The sequence below is a fragment of the Kwoniella newhampshirensis genome, chromosome 6, assembly GCF_039105145.1.
Source record: "Kwoniella newhampshirensis strain CBS 13917 chromosome 6, whole genome shotgun sequence".
NCBI lineage: Eukaryota > Fungi > Basidiomycota > Tremellomycetes > Tremellales > Cryptococcaceae > Kwoniella > Kwoniella newhampshirensis.
In genome coordinates this window covers 1155177-1171151 of record NC_089960.1, presented here as the reverse complement: position 1 = coordinate 1171151, position 15975 = coordinate 1155177, and the positions used below count along the sequence as shown (strand labels likewise).

General features: G+C 50.8%; 7 protein-coding genes across 7 annotated transcripts; 3 read left to right on the top strand and 4 right to left on the bottom strand.

Moving 5' to 3' along the window:
- Window positions 1-75: 75 nt before the first annotated feature.
- On the bottom strand, window positions 76-1262 carry IAR55_003593 (uncharacterized protein; the record flags this gene model as incomplete). The annotated part of the gene is made up of 7 exons (XM_066946700.1): window positions 76-150; window positions 340-513; window positions 589-610; window positions 664-722; window positions 872-986; window positions 1090-1106; window positions 1176-1262. The coding sequence occupies 7 exons, from the start codon at window positions 1260-1262 to the stop codon at window positions 76-78; spliced, it is 549 nt and encodes a 182-aa protein (XP_066803092.1).
- A 647-nt stretch (window positions 1263-1909) lies between these two features.
- IAR55_003592 (uncharacterized protein) lies at window positions 1910-5156 on the bottom strand (the record flags this gene model as incomplete). The annotated part of the gene is made up of 9 exons (XM_066946699.1): window positions 1910-2395; window positions 2447-2496; window positions 2553-2732; window positions 2788-2994; window positions 3146-3752; window positions 3816-4272; window positions 4323-4623; window positions 4681-4955; window positions 5014-5156. 9 exons carry the CDS (start codon window positions 5154-5156, stop codon window positions 1910-1912), a joined length of 2706 nt encoding a protein of 901 aa, XP_066803091.1.
- Window positions 5157-6704: 1548 nt separating this feature from the next.
- Window positions 6705-7786, bottom strand: IAR55_003591 (uncharacterized protein; the record flags this gene model as incomplete). The annotated part of the gene is made up of 6 exons (XM_066946698.1): window positions 6705-6800; window positions 6863-7125; window positions 7192-7330; window positions 7387-7509; window positions 7586-7695; window positions 7771-7786. 6 exons carry the CDS (start codon window positions 7784-7786, stop codon window positions 6705-6707), a joined length of 747 nt encoding a protein of 248 aa, XP_066803090.1.
- A 300-nt stretch (window positions 7787-8086) lies between these two features.
- On the top strand, window positions 8087-9350 carry IAR55_003590 (uncharacterized protein; the record flags this gene model as incomplete). Its single annotated transcript, XM_066946697.1, has 5 exons — window positions 8087-8232; window positions 8290-8371; window positions 8434-8781; window positions 8854-8954; window positions 9005-9350. The coding sequence occupies 5 exons, from the start codon at window positions 8087-8089 to the stop codon at window positions 9348-9350; spliced, it is 1023 nt and encodes a 340-aa protein (XP_066803089.1).
- Window positions 9351-11024: 1674 nt separating this feature from the next.
- On the top strand, window positions 11025-13348 carry IAR55_003589 (uncharacterized protein; the record flags this gene model as incomplete). Its single annotated transcript, XM_066946696.1, has 12 exons — window positions 11025-11095; window positions 11166-11682; window positions 11732-12006; window positions 12087-12096; window positions 12146-12237; window positions 12288-12525; window positions 12586-12666; window positions 12708-12721; window positions 12829-12879; window positions 12932-12997; window positions 13046-13151; window positions 13214-13348. The coding sequence occupies 12 exons, from the start codon at window positions 11025-11027 to the stop codon at window positions 13346-13348; spliced, it is 1656 nt and encodes a 551-aa protein (XP_066803088.1).
- A 523-nt stretch (window positions 13349-13871) lies between these two features.
- On the top strand, window positions 13872-14410 carry IAR55_003588 (uncharacterized protein; the record flags this gene model as incomplete). Its single annotated transcript, XM_066946695.1, has 2 exons — window positions 13872-13960; window positions 14281-14410. 2 exons carry the CDS (start codon window positions 13872-13874, stop codon window positions 14408-14410), a joined length of 219 nt encoding a protein of 72 aa, XP_066803087.1.
- A 423-nt stretch (window positions 14411-14833) lies between these two features.
- IAR55_003587 (uncharacterized protein) lies at window positions 14834-15910 on the bottom strand (the record flags this gene model as incomplete). The annotated part of the gene is made up of 4 exons (XM_066946694.1): window positions 14834-15331; window positions 15398-15520; window positions 15610-15769; window positions 15864-15910. 4 exons carry the CDS (start codon window positions 15908-15910, stop codon window positions 14834-14836), a joined length of 828 nt encoding a protein of 275 aa, XP_066803086.1.
- Between the last annotated feature and the right edge of the window lie 65 nt (window positions 15911-15975).

Genomic DNA, 15975 nt, shown 5'->3' with positions numbered 1-15975 from the left:
CTGCAGCGGGTGAGGTTACTTCGGAAGGGATTTCGGAGACGATACTGATCAGGCACAGTAACGCTGATGCGTCGATCAGTGCGCGCGTTGTGTGAGCCATGCGAGGACGATGTCGAGATTGTGTTTCGTCTTATTACTGGTGGAATAACACTGGCAACGGGAGTGAAATCAGCGTGATTCTCATCTGTGCTCATAACCTGAGCCTGCACTACGCTGCCCTTGACCTCGCCCCCCCCCCCCCCTTCCTCCCTTTTCCCATGTCTTCACTCGCTCCCGACCAGCTGCTATAGCCTGCCGCGTATTCCACGATGCCTTGAGGTGAGAAACGATTCCGCTCACTGATACAACCCTTCCGCCGATCGCTCCAAGCCTCATCTCCTTTATCAGCTCGTCGACGCCCATAGCTGGATCCAGATCGTTCTTGTTGGCCAAGACTAATAATGGGACTGAAGATAGTGCGGGGAGAGAGAGGAGGGCGTGCAGTTCAGAAGTCGCTGTTGGTATTGATGATCTCTACAGGAAAGAAGAGTCAATCAGTGTTTTGCGCGAATGAGTCCTGGCTCAGCGCGAACGATGAGGAAAGCTTACATCTGCTGCGTCAACGACGTATCTACCAGTGCTATGTCAGCTGATCATGTCATGCAGAGACCTTTCTGCACTCACATAATAGCATCTGCCCCGCGACAATACCGGTCCCACATGCCTCTGAACTTCGGTTGACCCTATGTGAGGTTCCCTGTCAGTCAAGCCTCTTCAACGTGGGAACGTGGGTCATGTCCTCCCACGAGGTGGAAACAAGTCTGTTAGAAACGTGTGGAAACGCCCCAATGGTCGAGAGGCATCGTGAGCAAGTCGCAAACACCCGACTCACAGCTACATCCCACACCTTCATGGTAACATTCCCCTTTCTTACCTGTCTCAGGTTGAACGCAACCGTCGGAACCACATCTTCTGACCATTGATTTGATCCGAGGACATTCACAAGGCTGAGAGACGCAGTCGGCTATCAGTTTCGCGCGGCCCTTTGTAATACACAATTATATAAAAGAAGGCGTGGTAGGAAAGAGGAAGTACGAAAAGTTCACTTACGAAGTCTTTCCACTGGCCTGGTCGGAGGAACAGAGCTCGTTAACACCGTCACAGTGGATAAGGAGGTCCAAGCTCTATGCACTCACTTGAAGTCCTACTATTGTTACTTCCAGATGCTTGGCAAAGAACAGGGACCGCAACCAGTTCAACAGGTTGGAAAGTATGAAAGCCATTTCGACAGACTAGAGCGGAGTGGAGTGGAGTAAAGACACAAGGATCGGTTGAGTTGGACAATGAATGGCTCTGATGGTGCAGTGGATTCGGTGAGAATAAAGGGTACAGTCGATCTCTTTTCGGACAGTCGAAGAGATACACACTAGGTATAGGAAATTTGATGCACTGTAGATTGTAGGTATGTGATAGAAGTGTAGATGATTGTCGTCGGAGGAAATGAACGGGATCGAGTAAAACGATGACGATGTCGAATGTGGCGGTGACATCCGTTTGTGGTATCAACCTCCCCCGTCTCACTTAAGCTTAATGCAACGACTATGACATTTTCATTGCATGTGACTGACCGCAGCTAGACCAGGGGTAGTCCAGTATCTGAACAAGAGTCACTGCATCCTTCAGCAGTGCACACGTTCTGATTTCCCTTCAGCATTCGGAAGTGAAGGGTGGGAGATGGCATTCGTCTGAATATTTCCTCTTACTTCCTCCCTTGTGTCGTTCTTACTTGCAACTGCGGACTTGTGAGCTTGAACACGAAAGCATATCATTCATATATGTACATAGCAGCGAATTATGGAATACTACAAGGCACCAACCACCGAATCTTCACATCGCTCATCTTACTTGCTCTTCTTAGTAATCACATCATCTACGATCGAGCCTGTTGAACGGCAGAGGTAGCTGCCTGAGCGGAACCTGCACCCTTGTTGGCAGCAGGGTGATGTTGACCAGTGACAGCGGGGTGCCTGCTGTCGAGGAGGTCGAACGCGGGAGATCGCCATTCCTTACCGGAGTTGGCGAGGTCTTGGACCTTGAAGAGTCGCTTGGCCGTGGACTTCTCGGAGGAGTGAGTGAGGTCAGGGTTGAGTTGAGATTCTCGGTTGGTGACAATCTTGAAGGTACCGGTCTTTTCATCGGCTTTTTGAGCGGTCTCCTGTGCTGTGGCCTTCTTCCTTGCATACAAGTCTTTGAGAGCTTGGGTGCGGGTGGTCTCATCGCTCCTCTTAGCCTCCTCAACCCTGTTGCGAACTTCAACCAACTGCTCGTCGAGATGATCGAGGGCAGTTCGCATGGCGGTCTGCACCGCGACAGTGATTGCCTTCTTGATGAGGCCAGTAGCGGTGGCTTTGATGAACTGAGGAAGAATCAGCACAATATTCACTCGCCTCGAATGTCCGCAGCTAACCTTGTACAACAGATCGTGCTTGCTTTCACGGATCTTGAAGGTGAGAGTGTCTAGCAGGATTCACTATCAGCAATCGCTGTGTGACCACGCAATGCGAGTGACATACCAATCTGAACGTTGACAAAGTTGACCTTAAAGACACTGTCTCGGCGGTTCTCGACAGTTTCCAATTCGACGTCGATGCTGATACCCTTTCCGGCAATAACAACATCGGCAAGACCGTGATCGGAGATCTTCGGCCAGCCTGACTTCCTTCTGAACGCAAATGCAACATCTCGGATATCGGCTGATACAGAATGTCAGTCGAAAACGCCAACTTCACTGCAAGCTTGACTACATACCTTGGATTTGGCTCAATCCGGCCCTGAACTTGTGGTGGTGGGTATCCATGGTTTTGTTGATAGCGGGGTACGGGCTGAATTTGAAAGAGTTGTGGGCCTCGATCAAGATCACGTTAGGGAACAAGTTGGGACCACTGAGAATCAGATTTTCGATAGTCAGATCTATGCTGTTATCAGAGTATTCGGCTCGGGGAATGGGGATGTATCCTGCATTGTAAGGATTTTGTCAGCACGCAGAAGAGGTGGAAGTCGTGTTAAGTAATTTGAATGAATGTATAGAGAGATTAAAATGAAGATTAGAATAAACAAAGCGCCACACGCAGCAGTAAAAAGGTAGAAAAAGAAAAGTGCCACTCACCAACTTGTTTGATGAAGGAAGGCAACAAAACAGTTCGGATGTCTCCCCAAAGCTTGGGCTTAAAGGTAAAGTCACCTTGCTCGTTGAAAAGCAAGTCCTTTGCGAGTCGCTTGATGTCCTCACCCAACCTTCTGTTGAGAGGGTCGTCGTTAAAGCCGACGAACCAACCCTGGATCTCCTCCCATAGGTGCTCCTGGTGACCCTTGTACTTGTCCTGGAAGAAGCCCTTACCGCTCTCCTTGAGCTGATTGGCCTCTCGGTCCGAGTCCTCGTCGAGAATGTACCCGGGCTCGAGGAGAACCTTGTGGGCGTACTCGTTGAGTCGAGTGAACCAGTGTCGGAGCTCGGAGTCGTTTCGAACATCGGAGTAGATCTGGTCGAGAGCGTCGATAACGCCGTCGAGAGGTTTATCGTTGGCGAATCGCTCGAGAAGAGTTCGGAACTGGAGGGTAGAGTCACCGACATTGGGGTCATCGGCAACGGCTTGAGCAGACTCGGTACCCTTTCGAGCAACGTGCTTAGCGTGACCCTGGTAATTCTCGAGAGTGTCGAGGAGCCATGACATGGCCTCCTGGTAGTCCTTGTGGCCCTGGCATTCAACAACGACCTGGAGAGACGTTCCTCAGTCAGCTAAAGAATACAGAGATCGCATGCATGACCAGAAACTCACCTTCTTGAGCCTGTAGATGAACTGGTCTCGTCGCTCCTGAGGCAACTGCTCTGAGAAGAAGTTCTTGGTGTCCTGGATGGCGTTGGCGGCCTTCTCTCGGTGCTCCTCGGGAATCTTGCTCTTGAGGTCGTTGACCTTGCCTCGGGCTTGGTCCTTGGCTTGGTCCTGGTCGACATCAGGCGTGTTTTGGTCGGCCGCGTCGGCCTTTTGGTTGGCTCGGCCAGCGATTTGATCCTTCTGTTGGGAGTAGGAAGCGTTGGGGTCCCGAGCACCAGCCACATCCTGAGCGTGGGACTTGGCCTTCTCCTTGAGACCTTCCTTGCCACCGTGAGCATTGGCTTCTTGAGAAGCTTGGGATTTGAGGTCCTCCTTCTTGCTCTGAGCCTCGGCCTTCTTCTCCTGAGCCTGGTCGTATGCCTGGCCAGCAGATCGAGCGTTGCCGTCAGTGTCAACGACCCTGGTACAATGTCAGTCATTGGTCAAAATCAACAAGTCGTAATAACTCACTTGGCGTCTCGGGGATCCTCCTTGGGGTTGTACCTGACTTGACTACCGTTGGGTCCCTTGACCTGGACGTCGGGGGTGTCGTTAGGTCCGAGCTTCTTGCCATCGGCACCAATCCACTCGTGAGAGGGAGCTTCTTGGTCGACAGAGTCGAGTTGCTCTTGGTTAGGTCGGGCTTTGTCGGCGGCCTTGGCAGCACCAGTAGCAAAGATATCTCGGCCAATGATTCCGAAGTCATTGAGGAGTTTACGAGCCTCAGAGTTGGTGAGGAAGAGGGTGATCAGGACTCGAAGATGAGCGGCGGCTGATTGAGTTTGCGATGAGCAAGTGGGAGGCTCCTGTCTTTTTACAGTCTGCTTACCTTGTTTACCATCGGCCTTGGCATCGTCCTTGGAAACAGGCACAACCCCAGACTGCTTGCCTCGAGAGGCATCACCACCATATGAAGAGTAAACAGCATTTTGGAAAAGCTCATCGGCGTTCTTCTCGTAAACCATGGTTCTAAGAGTCTCGATGATATCTCTGAAGTCGTCGATGAGGACTCGACCTTCAGGGGAGAGCTTGTTGAGCTCTACAGGGGAGTGTCCAACAGCGTACTCGAGAGCTTTGTCGATCTGTCGATTGTCGGGCATTCGTCTGCAAGTACCGTCAGAATTTCCTTCTCACTGAACTGGGACTAGTCATTTCCACTCACCCATCGTTGAAAGCCTCAATGACACCCCAAAGCTTCATCTTCCTTTGCACATCGGCCTCGAGCTCAGCGCCAGAAGCAGCGGAGGTCACCCCCATCTTTCCGGGGTGCTCTGAGATCTGTGTGTGGGTAGGTGCTACACTCATTGTGACTGCGGCAGGAAAATCAGCACCGAGTTCTCGAAAAGCGATGCTCAGTGCCACTCACAAAAGTCGTCAAACTAGTCTTGAGAGCGGCGATGACAGCGATTTAGCAGAAGGCTCGTGCAGATCGAAAGTTGGCATATCCACTTGGATGTGTGACACTCACAGATACAATTGGTATAAAAACGGTCACTTGTTGTCTTTGGGTTGCTCAATCGATGTGAAAGAGCTATAGTTGAAAAAAGGAAGAAGAGAAAATTGTGCATGTTGTTACGTGGAGTGTCACTTCTATTAGTACTCGTCTGAGATTCAGTGGGGATTCAGACAGAACCTTTCGCAAGGTGTATATGACATCATTGACGTGATATCTCGACTTTGTCCATCAGACCACGAAAACATCACGCATGAGCGTCATACTTTGGAAAGATTTCCCTACCTAGACGAGCGTGTCCCTTACCCTTTAGGGTAATCGATTGACTGGAATAGTCAGAGTTTACCTCGAGGAAGGGGCTCTACGGTGGATTCCTCGGCAGTAGGTTACACGTTGGATCGTCCGATTTGGTGCGCTTGTACGGTATCCACAGTTGTTGTAACAGGTTCGTTCTAACTTTTGACCTATGACGTAGCTCACTAAGCCACTTGCGTTTCGCCCGCCTCCTCTGTTTTTTGTCTCCTTCTGATGCAATCAAGACCCGCAGTGTGGCACGTCCAAGATATATTGCCACAATAGGACAAACATAATTGATCGCGCTTAGCACTGGTCGCGACGTTACTGCATTGTACGATGCATCGAATTGACGTACTCGCTTCGAGGCTACGATACATCGACCGGGTTCCAGGCCAGTGCTCAATGGCTTGCATCGAAAAGTGCGAGCAAGGGACCTTCGCTTCTAGCAATCACCGTGTGTAAGATGGCATTCAAAATGGCAGAAACAGTTGCAGGTGCACCCAGAATTAACAACACTGCGAATCCTGATCGACATGCCGTCATAAAGATCTCCAATGCACTTCATGTGATGAAACGCAGCACCCTTTTTAGCGTAGATTAAAGCGCGACCGAGGCACCCTTATTCCGGTGCCAGACAGACTTTGGACCTGTTCGGTGATGCAGTAGTGAAGCCGACGACAGTGGCGCCACAACCAGCTTGACCTCGATTCTCACGTGGGCTAACATCGGTAATCAAGACTTATACCTGTCGAGCGATACCGATACGGCCCATCTTTGAATCTGAAAGAGTGCGAACATGGTGAGGTCCTGGTTTTCTCAATGATATGAGTTCGCGTACTCGACCCGCTGCCTCGATGGTGGTCAAGAAGCAGGAATTGATTAAAAGTTCTAAAGCACTCGCAGAGTACTCGGGAGCCGCAGGGCAAGATGTGGTATACGTGCTGCTTAATACACCACTTCAGAGGTGCACTCGGCGGTAGCCTCAGCACAGATGTGTGTCACGGCGAGTATGGGTATATCTGCGTTATGCGGCCTACATATGAGGGTGCAACGGCCCATGATGTCTACAAACAAATCTATGATCGCATCCTGCATCACACTGATCACATGAAGTCATCGTCTTCAAGTACATCATCATAAGCCTCGGTATCGATCCTACTGGTTGGCTTAGCAGCTCCCAGCTTGGGCTTTGTCGAACCCTATAGCATATATCTATCAGTTGTTGCACATACTACGCGTCCTGTGCCTGAAGAATACACACCTTCTTCTTTCCAGATGCTTTGTCTCTCTCCTCTTGTTGCTTGGTGTTACCCAAGACACTCAGAGCCGAAGAGACCTTTCTGGTCTGGACGGCAGTGAGGGCGTCGCACATGTCTTTGGACAGCTGTTCGACAAAGGCAGAATACAAGGGGTTGCTCTCATGTCGTTTGATGACGGCCGCGAAGATGTTTTTGGAGAGAGCTGTGAAGTCGTTCTTGGATGACGGTCGTGATGACAGGATGGAAGTGAGCAGCTTCTCGGGGTCTAGAGAGACATCAAGTCAGCAAATCTGACGGCAATCTTCCTGTCGGTGTTGAATTGAAGACTCACTTTCGTCCAGACCTGTAACACCCAAAAGATCCGCAGCAACATCCAAGTCCGCCTCCTGCTCTCTCTCTCTCGCGAGTCGCCGCCTCTCCTGCTCCGTCATGGTGTCAATCAGGTCATCACCGTCCTCGCCTCTTTCTCTCTAGCAAACAGGAGAAAGGATTAGCTGGCTTCAACGACCGACTCATGCCGACTCACAGCTTCAGCTGCCAGTCTCTCCTTCTCAGCAAGCTTCTGCTTCAATGTCATCTTCTTCTTCACGGGGGCAGCGGTCGTCGTCGAGGGTTTGGGCTTCTCGTCCTCGGAAACATCCCAGTCGTCCTAAAGAAGAACGGTACATCGTTAGCAGGCTGTATGACGAACGGGATCCTTCAGTCTTTGTAGATCTTCGACGCACCTGCTCATCTTCCTCATCTTCACCAGCCCATTTCTTCGCCGCAGGCTTTGGGGGGAGAGCAGCGACAGCAGGGGTGGAGGAGCCAGAGTTGACGGGCTCCTCGTCGAGGTCTGTTCGGGCGACAAGGAAGCGAAGGAAGCGAGTGTTAGCTTCGTGCTGAACCTGGTCACTGAACGAACACTCACCCCAATCGTCAGACATATTGCTTGTTTCGGGTGTAGTCTAGGTGGCTATCGCGGAGGGAGGCGACCTGTGTGCAGAGCTAGGTGGCAATGCGATGGATGATATGTGTGAACATTGAACCAAGATAAAAAGTCACAAAAACGCGACAAACCCATTGTCCTCACAATTTATCAATCTATTTTTATCTATTTTATCCCAGATTGATATTATCAGAATCACCTCCATCTTCCATGTCCACCTCAACTAGACTTGTGAATATCATCGCACATAGACTGTCCGATACACCAGCAAGGCCCTCTCGGCGAGCAGCTCTAAGCCATGGCACATGCCCCGCATCCGCTTGCTACCCTTGAGCAGATCGTGTCGACACCCTCGGCACGAGATGGGATACCCAGCGAGGTGGAGGATGACCTTCGCGTGGTTGGGTGTATGTTGATCCAGGAGGCAGGAGTGATGCTGAAGCTGTAAGTGGACCCCAGACCAGCTTCGTGCGGTCCAAAGCTCATCTTGGAGTCTCTCAGCCCCCAAAATACTATGGCGACTGCACAGGTCCTCTTCCACCGATTTTACTATATCTCATCACTGTGTTCGTTCGGTGTGAATGTGAATGCCGCCGTCTTCAGCCTATTATTCAGACAGTCAAGTTGACACACAAGCTCTTGCAGGATATCTCGATATCTGCTCTCTTCTTATCCTCAAAACTCTGTGAGACACCCGTCCGACTCCGAGACTTGATCAATACCTATATCTTCCTCCTGGCGCGCATACAACATCTTCTGACCCTACCTCCAAATCAACCGTTCCGCATGTCCAATATGGCATCAGCGTCGACTGCTGCCTGGCACCCGAGTAACGGTAGCAAGGACAAGGGAAAAGCGAAAGAGCAAGGTCCAGTTTGGGAGGGATTCACTTTCGAAGTGCCTGGGTTTCATGATGAGGTGTTCTGGGATTGGAAGGATGTGATCACTGCTTCTGAAATGCAGATTCTCAAGCGGCTGGGGTTCAATATGCAGGTCAGTCGACCGGTGTTTGAGTCCAAATCATCAGTTATGATACCTCTAAGCTGACATGGGCATGAATGTCAGGTTGATCTCCCTTACAGTCACATGATCAATTACCTGAAGATCTTGGACCTAGTTTTTGAGGACGAGGTCGCGCAGATGTGCTGGTCAATACTGAATGATCTGTGAGCTGGAAGGATACAGCAAATTGAAGCTCGCGCTGACATTGTGATAGCCTTCTCACTCCTCTCTACGCTATCCATCCACCACATACTCTCGCTTGCGCTTCGATCCTCCTCACGACTCGGCTATTGCGCGTAACGCTACCTGACAGATGGTATCTGCTTTTCGATGTGACATATGACGAGATATGGTCATGTTGTGGTCGATTGATGGTCTTGTGGCATGATTGGGGTATGGAACAGCCTCGAGGGGCGATAACTTCTGGTGTGCCTGAGAAGGAGGATGATAGGGGAGCCAAAGAAACTAGATGGAGAAGAGCTTGGGTTTTGGCTCAGGGCAGAAAAGCTGTTCGTCGATGGGTGGAGGAGCGAGAGAAGAACGAGGCTGATAGAGCTTGAGTGGACGTGATCATACCTTGCATTTGTTGTATACCTGTTGCGGACTGTCAATGTGATTTTCTCCCATGGACGCACCTGGCACGATGGCAGGGCGTAGAAACGGCTCGACTGTAGCCTCGACCAGGCCGGTATTCGGAGCGTATAATTTAATAGTATATTATTTGGAACACTCAGTGACGGTTTGACAAGTCGTTGTGTGTATCACATTCCCCCAAGGAAGGTGGTCCGAGGGGACCAAGCGATGTACAACGCTTCCTTCTCCTTGCCCTTCCCCTTGCCCTTCCCCTTCTTCCTTCTTCAGCTATCTCTTTCGATCGAAACCAACTCTGTCGTCCCTCTCCTCGTGGTAACCACTGATTATCTCAACAATATGACAAAAGCTCGTGGTCAAATAACCATCAGGTGACGCAAGAAAGCTGCTTGCGATCGATACCGGTCATGCAAACTCGCGATCGATGCCACAAACGTGAAGCATACCGCCCATGTAAAGCAGGTCACTCACGCCAAGAAACCTCAGACAAGGCAGCAGGTGAAGGAGGTACACAAACGTTTGGAATCAGATGGAAGTGACCAGATTTTGGATGTGAGAAAGACCCAAGAGGCTATGGCGGTCAGAAAGGGAATCATTGTAGATGTCATACGCGTAGCACGCTGAGGGAAGTACCATCGCTTATACCGTCATGTGCAGGATGAAGAACGCGAAGACCCTCTCCTCGAGGAGATGGATCGCTTGCGCCTCCCCTCCGAGCGATACGTTGTGGACGAATTCGAACTCGAGGAAGCGATCAACGATAGTAACGATTTGTTGGCGGCAATGTATCCCGGTTGTCCCGACGGTCCTCGAGCGGAACTCAGATTCGTTCAGATATTTTACGAATTCGCCTTTGTTTCGAGTCTCAAGCTCAAAGAACGGTACAGTATCGAGCGGTGTACTACGCCATGGCAGCTCACAAAGCTCTCGACAGAATGAAGGATGAAGGAACATGGAAGATCAGATTTTTCAGGCTCTGCGTGCGGATGTTGTGGATGCCTCAACAGCTGATCGTTCGAAGATGCGCAGATGGTGGGAGATAATCGAGGCGGAGGATCACCCTTAAGACTGCTCGGACTATGAAGATGAATATACAGACTGGTGGAATTCAGATCCGCTTGGGAGAATTAGGATCACGTCTCAAGGTCTCACCGGTGAGTTTCCTCCCGAATGTCTCCCTAATGATTGATACCCTCATGCCCGTCATAGTTCTTGAAGAAGATGAATCGCTGGGAGCTCAGTAGGTCAGAGAACGCGGTGAAGGTCTAGGAATTCTGCCACTCGACTCGTGAGTCGCCTGCCGGAGCCCATGAGACCAAGGTGATACTCGACCCGCACACAGCATCGACCTTTAGCAAGCGGCTACATGTGTGGTGTTCTATACATGTGACATACATTGAATTGTACATTTCTTCCGGTACTTTTACCGTTTTATATTACATGCATCCCCCAGCCATTCGTTCATGCTTCACCAACGCTGCCACAGCTCCCCACGGCGTTTCGGGATTAGAATTTGCTGCCGTTGCTGCTTTACTGCCTTCAGCTTGAAAGATCAAATAGTGACCCGCTGTCATTGTTCGTCTTCAGCTTTCTACCTCGAGCAACAGTTATTAGCAAGCAGTATCGTACAAAGCAGCTGTATCATGTCCGAGACACCACCTCTAACAGATACTCATCCCCTTCCAGGACGTGACCGTACACCAGAGCTCACTACGTGGGTTTCTCTTCTACTTTTGTCGCGGTTCCTTTCTTAACTTCTGTGCTGATGTCCTTTACTCGTTCAGTAAACGTGAGAAACGTCACCGTGAAGACGATGAAGAAGATGATCGTGACAGGTCCGACAGCAGGTCTCACCGACATCGTCGCGAAGAAGCGAATCCCGACCGAGAGCGAGAACGAGAGCGAGAACGAGAACGCCGACATCGCCACCGACATCGTGAGGATGAGACCGAGGAAGAGAGACGAGAACGTCACCGTAGACGTTATGAGGAGGAAACAGACGAGGAACGCGAGGAGAGGCGGAGGAGGAGGAGAGAACGCGAGTTGAGGGACCGAGAGCGTGGTGATAGAGATTATGATGACCGTCGTCGTGGATCTAGGGATATTTCGGTCGGGCATCATTCGACTCATCGAGACAGGTCCAGAGAAAGTCACAGATCGCATCGATCAAGGGATGTCGATGTCCCGGCTATCAAAGAGATGACCAGGGAAGAGAAAGAAGCAGAAAGAGAGAAGAGAGATAGAGAGATGGCAGAGGAGAGGAGGGAAGCTGCCAGGAGAAGGGAACAGCATTTCGCGGAAGTGAGTTATATCCACACGAAACTTACAGCATTCGCTTACATCTCATCAGATGGACCGAGAACGTGAGCGTGAGCGACGAGTGCGAGACCCATCCCCTCCCAGACGTCGTCGTCCTTCACCCAACTATGAGGGTGCCCCTCTTCGCGACCCCGCTACTCAGCTTCTCGACGAAGTCGACTCTGAATCTCGGTCCGTATTCGTCTCTCAATTGTCCGCAAAGATGACGTCTAGGGATCTCGGCTTATTCTTCGAGGACAAACTCGGTCGGGGCGCCGTTCGTGATGCCAGAGTGGTGACCGACAAGGTGTCGAGGAGGAGCAAAGGGTGAGTGAACTTGAGTGTCAAATAAGGCTGACGAGTAGTATTGGGTACGTTGAGTTGGATGCTGTTGAACTTGTCAACAGGGCTATCGCAGTGAGTGAGAAGGTCGCGGCACGCTAGGATCATCGCTAATCGTTTTCAGCTCTCCGGAACCATTGTCATGGGTATCCCTATCAACATCATGCTTACCGAGGCGGAGCGCAACCGACAGGGACAAGCTGCGGCTTTAGCTGGGTATGTACGGTACAACTGGGGAGCAAACAGTGACTGACTCAATGTTTCAGCACATCCGCCGGCACCGGAGTCGTGCGACCACCAATCACCTTTGGTGCCACCTTTCCCCCTCTCAGTACTGGTCTTGCACTTCCTCCTGGTATCGATCCTGATGCACACCGAGACGCTGCCATTCCTTATCACAGGCTGTTCATCTCGAACCTCGCGTTCTCTTTGACTGCCGAAGACCTGCGACAGGTTTTCGAGCCATTTGGCGAGATCGAATTCGTGGACCTACACATGGATTTCGTGAGTAACATCAGTGCTTAGCTTTGCTGACATGATAGTCTGGCATGCGAAAGGGTACAGCCTATGTCCAATTCAAAGATGTCAGAGCTGCACAGATGGCACTTGACGCAATGGCGAACTTTGACCTTGCTGGCCGACCAAGTGAGTTTAGTTTGTCTTGAAATCGAGCTGACGTGAATCAGTCCGTGTGCAAACCGTGCAGGACCGAGCATATGTTGCCACTGAACAGATCGAAGAGACTGGCGGTTACGGAACAAGGCTTGACGCGAATCAACGACAACAGCTTATGTTCAAGCTTGCTAGGACTGAGCCTAATGTGAACTTGGCGCTATCCGCACACAAGCCGGTTGTACAGTGAGTTGGCATGATCGCTGGGAATGATCCAGTATTGACAACTCCGTCACAGGTCTAAGTCACCATCTATGAGCCCCACACCTTACATTATCGTCAGCAACATGTTCAATCCCGAAGAGTGGGTACTGATTTCTGATCACGTAAATGCTGCTGACTCCGTTTGCAGGGAGACTGAGCGTAACTGGGATCTTGACCTTGCGGAAGATGTCAAAGGCGAAGTCGAAGGCAAATATGGTCAGGTCAAGCGTATCAAGGTGGACAAAATGTCTGCGGTCAGTCACCGAGCTCTCCTTATGGTCATAGTATTCATGACTGACCCATGTCTGTTTCTTAGGGCGAGGTGTACATCGAGTTTGCGGAGATTGATGGTGCTACGCAGGCTATCAAAGGCCTCAATGGGCGGTTCTTCGGAGGTAGACAGCTGCAAGCGACCTACATCTCCGAGGCATTGTTCAAAGCTCATCTTTGATCTGTTCCATACCCTTTTGCATCGTTTACTGTCACCTTTTCACCTTTTCAAACGAACAGGTCATCAACTTCGATTGTTATGGCGTTTGTCCTGCGCTTCAAAAGATGGCAGGCGCATCTCTCTTTTCCTATACTCTCTTCCCTCGTATATAGGCTTTGACTGTGTGACGAATTGACCAGTATGCATATGATGTCGTTGATGTCTGGGCTATGTACAATGCAAAACGGACAGCAGCTAGCTTGAAATGGTTGATTCAGTATGATCGGGACATCATCTTGATTTGCCACCACCGGCGCGTTCTGTCGGCAGCTCGTCCAACAACGTCGTTCAGTGGATTCATGACTTCCACCACTCTGTCATCACAAGTCCGCATTGTATCTCTCCTCCTTCTTGACGTTCCACTGATTTCCCGTGCTAAGAGCTCAGCTAGCAGGCTAATCGAACTATACACCTGCACACATCGAACGCGTACCTCACTGCTCTACACGACACTACACATCACTCGAGACGCCTTCTTTCTACAATGGTTCTCGGTCGACTTGCTCATTATGCCTTTGACGCATTGGCTATATCCACTGTCATAGCAGGAGTGAAGAAGACGACGGGTTTTGCGTGAGTCCAAAGGTTATGGTCTATCTTGTCCTTGGGTCGGGTCGGGTCGTTGGATCTATGATGGTCATACTCTTGTTCTTGTTTGGAGAGATGAGTAGACGTCACGCGAGTAACATGGAGTACTGATATGTCTTGATACCTTTTTCGTATTATGCGCCTTTTCGTCCCTCTCGATCCTTGCTTGCTTGCTGCCGCCTTGTCTCGTTCCCACCATCGTGATTCTATCATCTCCGATTCGTACGCTTCCTCGCTGCATCTCCCTCCTCCCTCCTTCTCACTATCCCTCACCTGTACGTATATCGACGCCATCCCACACACAGCCCCGCGACCGACCTAATCCCCGACTCCTCCATCAAGTCGATCACAGACTCGTATCTTGGAGCAGGGGAGACGGTCTTCTCCATCGTCGCCGGTCAAGCTGTCACCAGTCAGTATTTCAAGAAAGCTTAGATGTGTCGTAAGGATATAGTGAGAATGTCGGTCCTTGGCGTGTGCGAGGGGTGAGGATGATGTGATGAGAGGACGAGTGAAAGGAGTTGAGGGGAGTGAGACAACGAGAGAACGGTCTTTGGGATGCAAAAGCGAGCCCAACTCCACGTCAATGCGATGGGAAGGATCGATATTTCTAACGTCACTGAGAGGGAGGATCCGGGTTTCTAGCGGATATCTCAGGCATCCATCCCGCTGGGATCTGTCAGAGTGCAGATGGCGATATGTCACAATGTACAATATATGAGTATAGTATGGTCAACTGACTTGTTCACGATCTACATGCTAATCACATTATAACGGAATCCAAGCTGACTACAATCCCAAATCGCTGCTCTGATCGTCTTCTGCCCCAGTAGATCTACCTCCCCATGCACACCTCGCTCACTCGTCCCTCGACTTGATACGGGTCAATCCCTCACCACGTCCATTCATCTGGGCCTCTTCGACGATCGTGTGACTCGTCACATAAACCTGAGTTGGACCCCCCGAGTTTCCTTTGACCATCTCGAACGGACTCTTGAACTGCGAAATGACCTCGGGAAGACTGGGCATCTCGCTCCTCCTAGCCTCTTTGCTCTTATCCGCGACCGCCGCGAATGGCACTTCGTCGACATGCGTCTGGGAATCGGACTTCCCGTCAGATGGCGGGGTGAGAGACATCTCAAAGTTGTTGTCCATATCCCTCCGGTCGCCATCGCCACCGCTGAAAAGGCCAGCGATCATCGTCTCGTGTCCAACGTTCAGACGTTCGCCGAGCTCGAGGAACTGTCTGGCAGAGTAACCGTCGGGTCGAGGTCGTTTGAATGGAACCATGGGATGGAAGTTCTCCTCGTTTGGCGGGGGCAGAGATTCGGATGTCATGTTTCGAGGAAGAAGAATCTGGCATCGAAGATGAAAGTGTCAGCGAACGGTCGGCATGAAGGGCGAAGTCTCATAACTACTCACCACGACAGATAGACAGGTTGCTGACAAAAGACCGATCTGTCCCATGAGGAATATGAAGTCGGCCCAAAATGGATTGGTGTTGACCTTCTTTTCCTTTGTAAAGCCATCCACGGATAGGATAAGCTACAGTGAATGACGAGAGGGATCGGTGAGCAATCAGTTCGTCGCATCCGAATGAGAAGCTGCAATATCATCGAACGGGCGACACTTACGAAAGCGACAGCGTACATGACTCGAAAGACAGTACGCATCTGGTTCATCTCCGAGAAGAAGTGGAGTCGTTCGAGGACCTCAGCAGTCGCTCCTTGTCGCTTGACGGTGTGAAGGAATGACGGGAAGACGAAACACAGCACAACAGATGCGGAGGCGAGTCTACGATTCATGGTGTGTTCATTCGGTTTCTCGTCAGTATCGATTTGTCTCCTGCACATTTGCCTCCCTGCCGGGAGAGCATCGTTCGACTCACAGTACACTCATGCCTGAACCTATCCCAAAGAGATAACATTTCATCATGTCCAGGTTGCGAGTCTCGATATGGACCGCTCCCTCGACCACCACGAAGGTAGCCAAAAAGAGTG